Here is a 15,732-nt window from a genome sequence, read left to right on the forward strand (position 1 = left end):
CAAGGCTGGGAGACTGTAAACAATCATATGCATAGCTGTAGGAGTCCGGGTAAGCTTGTCAGGCGAGTTAGAGAGCTATCTGAGGGGTTTGGATTTAAACACTCCTAATGCCCAGGAACTTTATTAATTGGAGCTGTAAGTTAACTCTTTATTAGAGAGAGCAAGACGGTGGGTGGGGGACAGCCCCCAGTAAAGTCAGAGGTGAGAGCACAAAGCAATAAAGTAGGCAGACTCTGGTTTTTTGGGGGTAGATGCTCGAGAATATCCAGGGGGACTCCTGAGGCTCGATCCCGCCTTTGCATATGCCGAGCCTCCTTCCTCATGACCTTTGCCATGAGTGGAGTGCCTCTCTCTGGCTCCCGGCACTCAAGGCACTGTATGCATTTTTTCCACACTTTTTGCTTGTGTATGCTTATCAATGGAACTAAAGCAAACAAGCCTTCCCATTACCCTCTTCCTTGTATGTTGTTGTTTGTCTAGTCATTCAGTCATGTCAGACTCTTTGTGACCCCATGGACTGTAGCCTACCAGGCTCCCCTGTCCATGGGATTTCCCAGGCAAGAATACCGGAGTGGGTTACCATTTCCTTCTCCAGGGATCTCACCCACCCAGGGGCTGAACCTGCATCTCCTGCATCGCAAATGGATTCTTTACCACTGAGCCACCTTTGTATTTTTTAGATCATATAACTTTGTTATCTTTTTTCGTGGACATAATTAACTTTCCTCCTCTGCTTAAAAATGTTCAATCTATCTTAGAAAGAGAGTTTGCTAGGAAATTTGCTTTAGAGTCAGTGTGAATTTATCACCACTTTTGAAAAAAGTTACTGCTTAGAATACATAGCCCACACACTAATACAGGAACATCTTTATGTGTGAAAGCAAACACTTTTAAAAAAATTTAGTAGTTTACAAAATCGTAACTTAGAGCTCAGGATTTTATAAACCTGGTTATGTGTCAGAATCACCTCAGAGATTCTGATTCAAAAGTTTAAGGATGGGGCCCAGTATTCTCTTTTTGGAAAAAAACTGTTCCAGGATGATTTTGACACAGCCAGCCAAGTGCTAAGGAATGACTTCCGTAATTTACTGTCAGAGTAAACATAGCTCTGAGCAAAATTAAATCCTGGGTGTTTTCATAGTTAAAAGGCTAAGCATGCTTTTTAGGAGGATATGTGCGTACTAGTGTGTGTGTGTGCACACGTGTGCACTTTCAGTCGCTTCCAACTCTGCAAACCCCCCAGGCGCCTCTGTTTTGGGGATTTCCCAGGCAAGAATACTGGAGTGGGTCACCATTTCCTCCTCCAGAGGATCTTCCTGAATCAGGGATGGAACCCGTGTCCCCTGTGTCTCTTGCTTTGGCAGGTAGATTCTTTACCACTGAGCCACCTGGGAATCCCTGCATTTTTAATCAAGTCAGAGTCTCTTTTACTTCAAAAAATTATTATTCAACAGAAAATCTAATCTCACTTTGTCTTGAGAGAGTTTGGGAAAGCCCTTTAAATGTATCGTAATGGTCTTTGATATGTAATTTTTAGCACCTTGATGAAATAATAGTAAGTTCAGAGACAAGGCTTCTAGACAACAAAGGGTGTGTTCATTTCTCTGGCTTTCTGTGTTGCTTTTACATTGCTGGCCACCCTGTGAGCATTTGGTAAATTTTCAGTGATGATGGCATGGAGAAGCTGGGAATCCAGCCACGCTTCAGCTGTGGGCCCTGCCAATCTCTTCATTCTCTCTTTGGCTGGCAAACAGGCCCCTTCTGGAGAAGTTGCTCTCAGTTAAAGCAACACTTGATAATCCCTTAAGTGTTTGCATCCATTTTGAATACTCTCTTAACTTCTAAACTTTGTGTGTACAATTGCTTTTCTTAATGCTTTTTGATCCACCAGTAAATGCTAATAATAAGTGATTATCTTTGTAAGAGGTTAATTTACATAAAATATGTTCTTTGACTAGTATGAAGTACTCCTCTGTGTCCAAGACCATGATGATCCAGCCATTGATGTGTGTAAGAAGCTTCTTGGGAAATATCCAAATGTTGATGCTAGATTGTTTATAGGTAAGTAACAAATTTTACAATAACCTTTTTGCTTTAATATATTAAGTATCAGTAATCTTCTTTGCATTAAACTATAGATTAGGGTCCTAGGCACCATTGAAGTTATTAACATGTTTGCTTTATGCATATTTGTTAGATATAGTGAAAGGTGTTTCTATCCTTTAGAGAAGACAAGTTATAAATACAAATTTTGTTTTTCATATCAGGGATTAACAAAATTATTCCAGATTATGTTTTACTCATCAGCCACACATGAGAATCAGTTATTTTTTTTCTTTAATAATTTCAATCTGTGGCTTTTTCTATATCTCATTGATTATAATTGAGATTGAGTGGTAGAATTCATTTTTGTAATATTGCAAAAAGAATATTTTCCCCAAAACCTACAGACTTATTCTAAATACTCGTTAGAGATATACTTGCTATTAAATGTTTATTAATGTTTACTGTTAATACAAGCTCTTAATTAGAAAACTGAAACTAATGAATTTTCAAAGATAAATGATGTACTTTTCTTTTTAAGAATGAATAACTTTTTTCTAAATATGTTATTATGAATAATAAGCATGATGTTAAAGTATATTTGTTTTAATTATTAAATATGCAAGTACTTTTCACTTCTCTCTACTAAGTACATGTATAATAGAAAATATTTTCAATATGGCATGAATTGTTCACTGCTATACTTTTAAAATTTTAGGTGGTAAAAAGGTTGGCATTAATCCTAAGATTAATAATTTAATGCCAGGATATGAAGTTGCAAAGTATGATCTTATATGGATTTGTGATAGTGGAATAAGAGGTAAGGTTTTTTCTTACTTATTTTATAAAATTATTGATTCAATAATAAAGTTCCAAGAGCAACCTGAAAATACATTTATCAATCATATTTGTTTACCTAATAAAGTAAGTTATTTTATCATTATTTCATGGTAGTATGTCATTATACTTACTAAAATTTTGAAGTTTTTTAATGCTAAACTAGAATGTTACACATATGAAAATGCTTTCATTTTGAAGAGAAAATTCCAACCATTAAAAAAAAAAAAACAGTTGTGGTACATTATGCCACAACTGTGGTGTAATGAGCTTTTTCATAGGTCTAAGTTTTCCCTTATTCAAGTGATATTTATCTTTTACTTTAATCTGTTTGTGGCATGTGCAATATACTATCTCATGCAAAGGGACAGAAGTTAATTGATACGTATTTTACTGGAATTACATGCATTTTTAGAACACATTCATGGCTTTTTACTTAGCAGATTTTTGCAGGACACCTTTTATATATTGAAATTATAATTTGTATTTTTGCATTTTTAAAACATTTATAATTTCAGTGTTCCGTATGATTTCATTATATTCTAATACCTCAGTTTTCTCAACCTCAGCGCCTCAGGGCTGGGTACTTCTCTGTAGTCAGGGCCGTCCTGCAGATGTTTAGCAGCATCCCTGGCCCCTGCCAGTAGCACGTCTCTGTTGGTTGTGACGATCAGAACTGTCCCTGGACACGCCATCTGTCACCTGCAGGGCAGCAGTTGAGAAGCACTTCCCAGACGACATGTATAAATAAGGCCCAAATGCACTTTTGTACAGTAGATTGAGTTCTTAAACACTTGAAGGAAATAAAAATGAAGTCATGTAAAATCATATGAGATTTTTGCTCTTTAAAAATGGGACAATGATTTAAATTTTATCAGCCTAAAATTTGCAAATTAGTAGTAAATGTGGCACTTCGACTTAATTAGATCATTACAGGACTAACAGTTCTTGGTCAGAGATTAGGTTCATTTTTCACATTTGCTGTCTTAAATTGTTTACTGTCATATATTTGTTATGTTTTCAGTATACGAACCTCCATCAGGTATATTCTCATTCAGTTCTAATGAGCAGTTTTAAGAGAAAGAACATGTCCTACTCTCAGAAAGAGGAGGCTCATTTCCTATGATTGTGATGCAGGAGCCAGAATAAACACTAGGTCCTTGGACTTTTGCTCCTGTACCTTTTCCACTAGGACACATTGTCCATTACTCCAGTCTGGAGGTTCAGAAACAGGGACTGCTAACATTTTCAAGATACATCCCACCTCTGGTACATATTAGGTATTCAACAGCCTGCAAAGGTCCAGAATAAATTCCCTACCATATATTACTCTTTTTGAAATTTTCTATTTTACTAGGAAAAGTGATTGAGATTCTTTTTATTAGACCTATATTCAAAGAAAACATTTATTAAGAATTTAGTAACTCACAGAATATATTACATTCATGGGCATTTTACTAAAAGGAAATTTTTTCCCCTCTCCCTCTGTACCTTTTCTTTTGCATCATAGTGATTCCAGACACACTCACGGACATGGTTAACCAAATGACAGAAAAAGTAGGGCTGGTTCACGGGCTGCCATATGTAGCAGACAGACAGGGCTTTGCTGCTACGTTAGAACAGGTAAGTACAATGCTTATAGATAATACGCTTGTTATCAGATCCCTAATCTCCCAGAAGCTTGAGGCTATGCTGAGAGTGGGCTGAGGTGCCTGAAGTTAACTGTATTAAGTCTGCTTTAACCTGCTGAGTGAGCGTCCCAGGTGGCGCTGGTGGTAAAGAACCCAACTGCCAGTGCAGGAGACATAAGAGATGCAGGTTCGATCCCTGGGTCAGAAAGATCCCCTGGAGAAGGGCATGGCCACCCGCTCCAGTATTCTTGCTTGGAGAATCCCATGAACAGAGGAGCCTGGCGGGTTACAGTCTATAGGGTCGCAAAGAGTTGGACACGACGGAAGTGACTTAGCACACACACAACCTGCTGAGTACTGGCAGCCTCAAGTTGAGAGTAGCTGTTTGCATTAGTGAAGAAATACTTGGGCCCTGGAATCCCTCCCAGCTGAACTTCCTGTGCCCTGGCAAGGAACAGATGTGCCCAGGAAACACCTCGTCGTCTTATTACCAGCTTAGCACAGTATATTCTTTTTCCTTGTGGTCCTTACTTTCAATTCTTGAGTTCAGTAACGGATTACTGACTTACATAAAAGTATGTGTTATATAGTTCTTTTAAAGATCCGGTCTGCAAAGAATGCATCTTAAGTATCATGAAGTATTTCAGTATATACAAAAAAAAGGAAAATTGTTCATATGAATCATTGTAAAATCCACCTTCCTTCTACAACAGATTTCTAAAAATTATCTGAACAACTCATGTTTTCCATTTTTACTCCACACCTTTTAACAATATACAGACTTACATGTAGGAAACTGTAAGTTAGGAGGAAGTATAATAAGCAGAATAAATCAAAACACAAACCACTCCCAGAACCCGACCAGTTAGAGGAAGTTTCTATTTTTAAAAATTAGTTTATTTTAGCATTAAGACTTTTTTTTCTCTGTGTACTTTCTAAAAAGCAAAGTTGAGATTATACAAAAAATAACTTGTATCTTATTTTAGTTACTTCATAAACTGTTCCCCATATCATTAATATTATTTTATAAAAGTAATTTTTATTGGCTTGATCATAGTTTGTTATATAAGTGTATTCTATACGTCACCACTCCTGTACTGTTAAACATTAGGAGAAAAGACTTGTCTTAATGTTATAACAGAAGGGTATACAGTTTCAATCTCCAAATATACCAACTTGAAGCATATCTGTATTTATATTCTTTTGAATTGCAGTCATCTGAGGGTAAAGGGTACAGTGTAGAAACTTGCATTCAGCCTTTGGCAGTGTGAATCATACATGTATGCATGCTCAGTTGCTTCCATTCTGTCCCATTCTTTTGTGACCCCGTGGACTATAGCCTGCCAGGCTCCTCTGTCCATGGGATTTTCCCGGCAAGTATACTGGAATGGGTTACTTACCATGCCCTCCTTCCAGGGATCTTCCTGACACAGGGATCCTACTGAGTCTCCTGCATCTCCTGCACTGCAAACAGAGCTTACCACTGAGCCACTGGGGAAGCCCAGATACCACAATTTTTGTTGAGTAAAGAAACTCTAGGTAGTTACTTTAAAATTAGATCCTTTTTATTCTTATGCTCCATGTTATATTTTTGCTTTGGAAATATCCAACTTGATATGTATGTCAATAATAGATATCTCCCAGATATACTCACTCCCTTAGTTTAGGTTTAATCCCTAAAAGTCACCGTTACTTAAAGTGAATGGAGGTAGGCCCGAGGAATTATTCCAGTCTGTAAAGAAATCATGGGAGCCTTCATCACAGTGCCCGGTCCCACCTCATTCCAAAAACCTCACTTAGTAACTGCTTAAGGCATTAAGATAGGTGCTTTTAGTTTTAGAAGTTTGGTTCAGTTCTATCCCACAAATATTAGGGCTTCATTCCAGTCTGGGCATAGGTTAGGTAGGAAGAATTGCATTCTTAATCATCTGTGATTATTAGCTTATTCTGTGCCATGTATCAGAGAAGGCAATGGCACCCCACTCCAGTACTCTTGCCTGGAAAATCCCATGGACAGAGGAGCCTGGTAGGCTGAGTTCCATGGGGTCGCTAAGAGTCGGACACGACTGAGCGACTTCACTTTCACTTTTCACTTTCATGTATTGGAGAAGGAAATGGCAACCCACTCCAGTCTTCTTGCCTGGAGAATCCCAGGGACAGAGGAGCCTGGTGGGCTACCATCTATGGGGTCACACAGAGTCGGACACGACTGAAGTGACTTAGCAGCAGCAGCAGCATGTCATGTATGTGATTTCTGCCATTAAGAAAGATCACTTCTCTCCATTTCGAGGTGCTATTGCCCTCCACATCTGTGAGTTCTACATCTGTGGCTTCAACCGATTATAGCCTCAAAGTATTTGAAAAAAAAGTTACAAAAGCAAAATGTGAATTTGCCTTGAGCCAGCAACTATTTACATAGCATTTACATTGTATTAGGTATGGTAAGTAATCTGACAGGTGTAGATAATACACAAAAAGTATTGGTGGATTTTTGGTCCAGGTCTTCTAGAACCAATCCCCCTAGGATACAGAGATGACTAATTAGAAAAGGCAACATATTTAAGATATAAATAATAAATAGGTTTTCTATCTGGTAAGTTGGGTAAGTTTGGATGACCATTTTATTCTACCATTAGTTTAGCAGTTTGCATTTTTGATGACTCCAAAGCAAATTATCAAAGGGGCAGTAAAATGGGAGACAGACTATTAGTGTCCATCCTGTTTATGAAAAATACACTGAAAAATGGGGAATTTGAGCTTAGTGACTTGGGCAGGAAACAGCTAACTACAAAAATATACAGGAAGAGGAATTAAGAAATAGGATTGTTCTTTTGGCTGATGTACCTGTGAGTGTTGTGTGTGTATTGCCACGTGCCTATGTATGTAGATGTGTGTATATTTATGTGAACAGTATGAAAAGAGGACACATTAAACATTAATATCGTATATCAGTAAGTGATATTTTCACCTCTCTTATTTAAATCCAAATTGTTTGACTTCAATAAATCTTTAAATCTTGGCGTTTTAGGAAAGACAATATTTATTTGAGAATAAAGAATACTTTTCCCTCCAAGAAGTACATACTACTTCTTTGTAAAAGTGATAACAACAAGAGTAGTCAATCAAATTAGAAATTACTGACTGCTTGCTATATGTAAACATTATTTTATACCACTGTTTATTCAGGTAGTTTATGTAAGAATAATAGACTGTCCATCCAATCATTCTTAAGTTCATTAGGAAAACAAATTTATAAACATCATACTTCTAACATAAGCTTCTAATTGTACATGTATGTTTTCGGTTTTGTCTTGGCAGGTGTATTTTGGAACCTCTCATCCAAGGTCCTATATCTCTGCCAATGTCACTGGTTTCAAATGTGTAACAGGAATGTCTTGTTTAATGAGAAAGGATGTGTTAGATCAAGCAGGAGGGCTTATAGCTTTTGCTCAGTATATTGCTGAAGACTACTTTATGGCCAAAGCAATAGCTGACCGGTAAGAAAACTAAATTAAATTAGGTTGTTGTATTTTTTATTTCCGAACTTATGTTGGCTTTTTCTGTTTGTTAAACCCATGGATTAAGCACTATTTTATTTTTTGCTAGTAAGTACAGAATAGTTTAATACTTTGTATTCCTACTAATGTAATGTAATTCCTGCTAATTATTCAGGTACACACTAATGAAGCAAATAAATGTTCTAATTTCTCTACATTCTTCAAATTAATCTGGTTTCAAAACAGTATGGAATTTACTTAAAAAACTAAAAATAGAGTTATTATATGATCCTGCAGTCTCACTCCTGGGCATATTTCTGAAGAAAAGTCTTAATCTGAAGATACATTCACCCCAGTGTTCATAGCAGCACTATTTGCAATAGTCAAGACATGGAAGCAACTCACAGGCCTATCGACAGATGAATGGATGAAGATGTGATCTGAATATATAATGGAATATTACTCAGTCATAAAAAAGAATGAAATACTGTCTTTTGCAGCAACATGGACGGACCTAAAGGTTATCATATTGAGTGAAGTAAGTCAGACAGAGAAAGACAAATATCAAACTCACAGACATAGAAAACAAACTTAATGTTTACCAAAGGGGATAGTGGAGGACAGGAGGAGGAGATAAATTAGGAGTTTGGGGGTTAACATATACACACTACTGTATGTAAAATAAGGGACTTCCTCGTGGCTCAGTGGTAAAGAATCTGCCTGCAATGCAGGTATGATCCCGGGTAGGAAAGATCCACTGGAGAAGGAAGTGGCAACCCATTCCTATATTCTTGCCTGGGAAATCCCATGGACAGAGAACACTGGTGGGCTACAGTCAATGGAGCCACAAGAATCGAACAAGACCTGGTGACTAAACCACCACCATCATTTATAAAACAAGTAAACAAGGACCTACTGTATAGCACACATATATATAGTAAGATTTTATGGGAAAACCAACCCAGTAAATACTGAATCACTTTGCTGTACACTTGAAAACTACAATTGTAAATTAACTGTACTTCAATTTAAAAAATGAATACATTTAAACTCTTAAAAAATTTATGTGATTTGAAGTGGTTAAATTGAAGCTTCTCTGTGACTGTAAATTTTCATTATTATGAATGTAAATGTTTATGTGTTTTAGAAGAATTAAAAGTATCAGTTCAGTCATAAAGCCAATAGGTGAAAATTTAAAGAATGAGATTTCAAATTTTGAAATTTCTCAGTAGATTATTTGATACTTTGCTAAGAAGCTACCTAATGATTCACGATTGGCTTAATCACACTTTTCTACCACAAAATGATACTCATTTGCTTTTTTAAAGGAAGTTGTTTCCTTCTGTGATAATTTACTGAAGGTGTGATCTTAAAAGTTGAAGTATGTTTTCAAACTTATCTTCTGGTGGTGTTAGTATGGTCCATGGTTTCGTATTGTTTCTCATGAGATATGGAATGCCACTTTTGGTTTATATTTCTTCTTAAATATTCACATACATATCCCCCACTACTCCTTTTTTGGTTAATAGTGTTCAGAGACTGTTAAATACAGGCCCCACTCCATTTAGTACTTTCAGAATGTCTGTATTTTAAGTTTATCAAACTGTGAACTGAGGGGTTGTAGTTCCTTCTAGTTCTTAGGTGGTACTGTCATGGGCTTCTGTAATGACTGAAATGTGTTTAAGTATGATACACCCTATGTAGGGTGCCATCCTGGGACGAGGCTCACCCTAAACACTCGCAGTTGCTTACTTTAAAAGAAAAAAAAAAAAAAAAATAGCTGATTTACAGTATTTTAAAGTTTTAGGTGTACAACATAGTGATTCAGTATTTTTATATATTATACTCCATTTAAAGTTATAGCAAAATTATGACTGTATTGCCCTGTTCTATTCAATATACCCTTGTTGCCTATTTATTTTATACATTGTAGTCTGTATATCTTCATCCTTTTCCTCTATCTTGCCCCTCCCTCCTTCCCTCTCCCCACTGGTAACCAGTAGTTCTCTAACTCTGTGAGTCTCTTTTTTATTTAGCCACTCATTTATTTTTTAAATTCCACATATAAGTGATAACAGAATATTTATCTTTCTATGTCTCACTTATTTCACTAAGCATAATACCCTCTATGTCCATCCACATTGTTGTAAATGACAGGATTTCATTCTTTTTCATGGCTAAGCAATATTCCATTGTATGTATGGACTACATCTTCTTTATCCATTCATCTGTTGATTGACAGGTTGCTTCCATATCTTGGCTACTGTAAATAAAGCTGCTTACTCTTTACAGTAATGAATACATAACCTGTCATCCTTGCACATATGTGTTCATGATCATAGTTCATTTTATAACTGTCTTAATTTTCAGAGGTTGGAGGTTTGCAATGTCCACTCAAGTTGCAATGCAAAACTCTGGCTCATATTCAATTTCTCAATTTCAGTCCAGAATGATCAGGTAAGTCAGCTGGGTTTCTTCTTTTTATACTTTATTAAAAGAAAAAGGGAATGGGGAGTATATTTTTACATGGTCTTAACTTGGTTTAAAAAAAAAAAAAAAAAAAAAAAAGTCAGGTTTTGTTTTCTTCCAGAAAAGAGAAGTTAACTTCTTCATTAAAATAAAGTTAATGTCTCAGTATATTTTCTTTCCATTGTAAGCTTTCAAAAAACAGATGTTGAGACTTTGGGGTTTTTTATGCTGACCTCTATTTTCTAACTTTTTTACCCCTGAAATTTTATGATCTTTACTCATCAGAATATAGGCCATGCAAATAAATGTATAGACATTTTTCTTTGAAACACTAAATAAAAATAGAAAAGAGATTCATTAAATACTCTGTAAAGCTTATGTAAAAGGCCTTTAATGGGATATAATGTTGATCATTTTGAGAAAAATTGATTAGTCTTGTAATCAGGCTGTTGTTTAAAGAAAATCCTTTTTTTTTTTTCCCCCCCCCAAGGTGGACCAAATTGCGAATTAACATGCTTCCTGCTACAATAATTTGCGAGCCAATTTCAGAATGCTTTGTTGCCAGTTTAATTATTGGATGGGCAGCCCACCATGTATTCAGATGGGATATTATGGTATTTTTCATGTGTCATTGCCTGGCATGGTTTATATTTGACTACATTCAACTCAGGGGTGTCCAGGTATGTGGATAGGTGTGCAAAGGTTGGAGGTCATTTGGTGGAACTAAAATAGTTTTGATTTAGAAAAAGTTGAAAATATGTCTGAGCCATTTTTTAGCCCCCCAGTAAAGATTAAAATCAAATTAAGCATTGGTTTCCTTAGTGGAATGTGGACACAAAATGGAACTTGATTTTCAACTTTCAGCTGGTTATACAGTCACTTTTATTAAGACTCCAAAAAAAATGATGTTAAAGCAAATTGACAAGTCTTCAAACTTAAAATATGTTAGGATAGCAGTTTATTTTAATACTGCTCCTATTCCTAATGAACATTTTTCTTAACCACTATAACATGACTGTTACATTATCTAAAGAAACAAATTGGTGTTTTTTAGATAGTTTTTATTTATTTATTTTCTATTTGGCTGTGCTGGGTCTTGCTGCGTGGGGTTTTCTGTAGTTGTGGCAAGCAGGGGCTGTTCTCTAGTTGTGGTGTGTGGGTTTCTCATTGCAGTACCATCTCTTGCTGTGGAACACGGGTTTCAGGGTATACAGGCTTCAGCAATTGTGGTTCCTGGGCTCTAGAGCACAGGCTCAGTAGCTGTAGCACACGGGCTTAATCGCTCCACAGCATGTGGGATCTTCCCGGAATCAGGAATCGAACCCACGTCTCCTGCATTGGCAGGCAGATTCTTTACCACTGAGCCACCAGGGAAGCCCCAAACTTGATTTTATGTGATGTATTCAATAGAGTTAAATGGAAGTACCTCACTTGTTAACCGGGTCTGTAATCAGGCAGTGAATTATTTACATTTCTACTTCCCAGGGCGGCACACTGTGTTTTTCAAAGCTTGATTATGCAGTAGCCTGGTTCATCCGTGAATCCATGACAATATACATTTTTTTGTCGGCATTATGGGACCCAACGATAAGCTGGAGAACTGGTCGCTACAGACTGCGCTGTGGAGGCACAGCTGAGGAAATTCTAGATGTATAACTACAGCTTTGTGACTGTACATAAAGGAAAAAAGAGAAGTATTATAAATTATCTTTATATAAATACTTTTAAAAAATCTACCTTCAGTAGTTTTATCACATGTATGTTTTGGTATCTGTTCTTTAATTTATTTTTGCATGGCGCTTGCATCTGTGAAAAGAAAAAAAAAAGGAAGAAAAAAAAAAAAACAACACATCTGTAGTCTTGGCCAAATGGTTATATTTTATTTTGTGGAAGTAGAGAATCAAGAGAATTGGTTCTAGGAACCTGGCTTCAGTTTTTGTTGTTGTCATTTATTTTTTAAAAGTATATAAATAAATCTATATATAAATGAATGTTCTGCAACAAACACTATGACAGTATCCTTCAGTAGAGAAAGTTTCTTCCTGGTGAGTACACTCCTTTAGAACACGTGTGAGATGGCAGCAGCTTTGTTGGGGTGGTTAGAAGAGACGAAAAGGTGTAATCCCTCTTCATGTCTAAAGTGAAAGGTATTACACAGTGAAGCGCCCACAACGAGGTACTAACTGAGAAACTTTTTCATGCTTCATGCCTACCTCTTGTAGTCGTTGCAGAGCAAATATAAATTGTAATACAATAGCTAGGCCTTGCAAAAACAAACGGAAAAAAACTTTAAAAGTAATAATAACAAGAGAGCTGGAGTCTAGTATTTATATTGAATCTGTGAGAAATATTTTTTCGGTCTCACCGCAATGAACCAAAAGTGGTTGAGTTTGGTTTTTAATTGTAGCCATGTCTCGAAGGCATCTTTTTGACCAACTCTTGTTGGTTCTGTCTTGAACCATTGTTAATCACTGTGCTGGTGACCCTTTCCTTCCCTGCTCCTCGCCTGACCCACCCCGTCTTTCCTTAACTTTGTGTCAGGGGGTGGGGGGAGGGGGGTTTGTTTTAGCGTGAGTGGGTGTTTTGATAGTTGTGAGGAAAAATGCATTTCAGACACATTTCACACATGAGCTATTTTCTTACACAGTCTGTCTTATTGTTAAAAAGAATGTAATTTCATGATACAGGTATTTAATATCTTTTTTAAGTAAATATTCTAGCCATCAAGAAATAAATTGCAGTAGAGTATTAAGAGGGGACAGAATGAGTTTTACTCTTAAAATTAATCAGTATCAAACTAAGTCTACTGTGTGTGTGTTTTTTTTTTTTAATTCCTGTTAGTCTAGTCTTATTTAAATTGGATTTTTGTATTCCAGTCTGTATGACAAATAGACTAGAACAGTTCCAGTTGTAAACGCATGCTCTGTCTCGCTGCTTTCTCCCCTTCATGCCGCTAAACTCGCTGTCAGGTCGTGCTTAACTTGTGGTGAACTGGACTTGTTTTTGTTTTGTTTTGTTTAAAAAAAAAAAAAAAGCAAAAATGTAAGGGACAGTGCATAAGCCTTTCTCTCTTTTTTTTATTGTAGTGGAATTTTTTTGCTTTTTCTTCAGGAACGGATGGCATGTTGTCCGTATGAATGCCTGCTACGGGGCTGACACTGGCAATATGGCAGCTTCAAACTCTTTTTTTCCTGCAGTTTCCATGTCAAAGCATAATGTGTCACTTATTAGCAATAACTACATATTTATATGAATACTTTTTCACTTCACTGAGCCAGTTTCATTTAATTGTGTAATGCGTATATACATGGTTTAAATTGCAGTGTATCGATAAACCTGTATATACTGTGTGTACACATTATATGCAAGCTTTCTCTGGGCCAAACTGCTTCATTCTTTTTTTTTTTTTTGCCTTATGATGAATTTGTTTGAAGGGCATTTTCTTCATGAACAAAGGCTTTGATGCATATTCCTTTCTCTGTGAAATGGGGGGTAGTATTGTTCCCTGAGGAAAGTTGCACAGTGCAAACCAGTCTAGTTGTGACCCACTCTGTTTATTTAAGTCATTGTCATACAAGCTGAATTTTGCTGACCATGTTTGTGATTTGTTGGTTTTGTTTAATGAAGTTTGGTTGATGCCATCTTTTGCACTGCTGAAATGAAATCTTGCTTATTCCTTAGTTTTTCGCTGATCTCAGTATGGGCAGTGTAACAGCAAAACCAAAATGGCTGGACAAACTTCTTGTGTTTGTAAATATTAAAAAAATGACTGTTCTGTATATGTGTTTTTTATGTGATAGTGGAGTATTTCCTTCCAATGAAGTTTCAGTTAAGCAGACAGAGCGATTGTTTGTTTATTAGCAAGTTTGAAGTGATGATAAAATGATAAGAAATTATATACATGTTGAAGAAAGCATCATAGCAGAACTGTAGGAGTCCAAATTTAATGAACTGTCTAAAAAAAAAGTGTCTATAATATACTATGTTTATTATTTAAAATCACTGTCTTAAGTTTTTCAAAAAATAAAAAATTTGAATACAATCAAAACATTAGCAATAATGTATTTTTGACTCGTGTCTTTTATATTTTTATAAATAACATGTTCTACCATTCACAGCAGAATTTTTCAAAGAAAATTTACCTGTGCTACAGATGAGATGAGAGAGAGTGAAAGTTGCTCAGAAGTGTCCAACTCTTTGTGACCCCATGGACTGTACAGTCCATGGAAATCTCCAGGCCAGAATACCGGAGTGGGTAGCCTTTCCCTTCTCCAGGGGATCTTCCCGACCCAGGAATTGAACTGGGATCTCCTGCATTGCAGGTGGATTCTTTACCAACTGAGCTATCAGGCAGTCAGGGTTTCTGTATTGGCCTAATGTTAAAATCACCTGAAGAATCTTTTTTAAAGACTACAGATGCCTGGGCCCTGCCTCTGAAGTCTGGTTTAATTATTCTGGGTGAAGCCTGAGCACTGCTCTTTGCTCTTTGCAGGCAGATTTGAGAATTCCTGGCCCATTAAAACATTTAGAAAATACTCGGTGGTCCTTGAGTCTCTTCTCACCTGCACTTACAACCTGTTCTCAGCCTTTGAGATCTTACCACCCAATGGCTAGGAGAGGTAGGTCCAGGCAAATGAATGGAGTGGCTTTGCTGCTGGAGACCTCAGAGAGAAATAGACTACGTGCCACCCCGCACACTATCCATGACCAGGCTCCTCCCGAGCTTGGAGGCATCCCCAGGCCTGTTTTACCACCAGCCCTCAGAGAAGAATGCTTTTAACTGGAGAGCCAATCCCAAGGGAGAAAGACTGTAGAAGGGGTTTGGCTGTGACCTGCCAGAGGCCCCACACCTAACACCTTGACCCAGTCAACAAGCTCATTCCTCTTGGTCTGTAAAGTAGACTTCTAATGTTTCAGAAATGATCAACAAAATTTGTGTGTAGGTCTTAGAGTTTTTATAGCTAGGCAAACTTTGAAGAGCCCTTGCCCTTATTTTAGAGTAAAAAGCTGAGACGTCCACTATGAAAGCTATGATCACAGGGGGTTAGATATACAGTTGTTGGCAGATCTGGGAGTGGCCCCCACCTGCGTCTTTCAGGTCCCTTTACTAGATCCTGTTGTTTAAAGTTCTGCCTACAGAGCTTTAAAACTCATTGTATAAACCTTAAATTAAAAAAAAAAAAAAATCTGTTAATTTCAATAACCATCCATATTGCAACTCTTAAGTTGTTCTAGAGAACCAAACTCAAACCTGC

General features: G+C 36.8%; 1 protein-coding gene across 1 annotated transcript in view; it reads left to right on the top strand.

Annotated features, from left to right (window-relative positions):
* The window catches only part of UGCG (UDP-glucose ceramide glucosyltransferase), a 38,718-nt gene extending 24,181 nt beyond the window's left edge, over nt 1-14,537 (top strand). Inside the window, exons 3-9 of the mRNA XM_055579320.1 lie at nt 1,959-2,061; nt 2,762-2,863; nt 4,391-4,503; nt 7,830-8,008; nt 10,379-10,465; nt 10,968-11,157; nt 11,963-14,537. Coding sequence (XP_055435295.1) covers nt 1,959-2,061; nt 2,762-2,863; nt 4,391-4,503; nt 7,830-8,008; nt 10,379-10,465; nt 10,968-11,157; nt 11,963-12,133 — 945 coding nt within the window. The 3' untranslated portion in view covers nt 12,134-14,537. The remainder of the gene's footprint in view (nt 1-1,958; nt 2,062-2,761; nt 2,864-4,390; nt 4,504-7,829; nt 8,009-10,378; nt 10,466-10,967; nt 11,158-11,962) is intronic.
* Nucleotides 14,538-15,732: the final 1,195 nt, after the last annotated feature.

The sequence above is a fragment of the Bubalus kerabau genome, chromosome 4, assembly GCF_029407905.1.
Source record: "Bubalus kerabau isolate K-KA32 ecotype Philippines breed swamp buffalo chromosome 4, PCC_UOA_SB_1v2, whole genome shotgun sequence".
NCBI classification, from domain to species: Eukaryota; Metazoa; Chordata; class Mammalia; order Artiodactyla; family Bovidae; genus Bubalus; species Bubalus kerabau.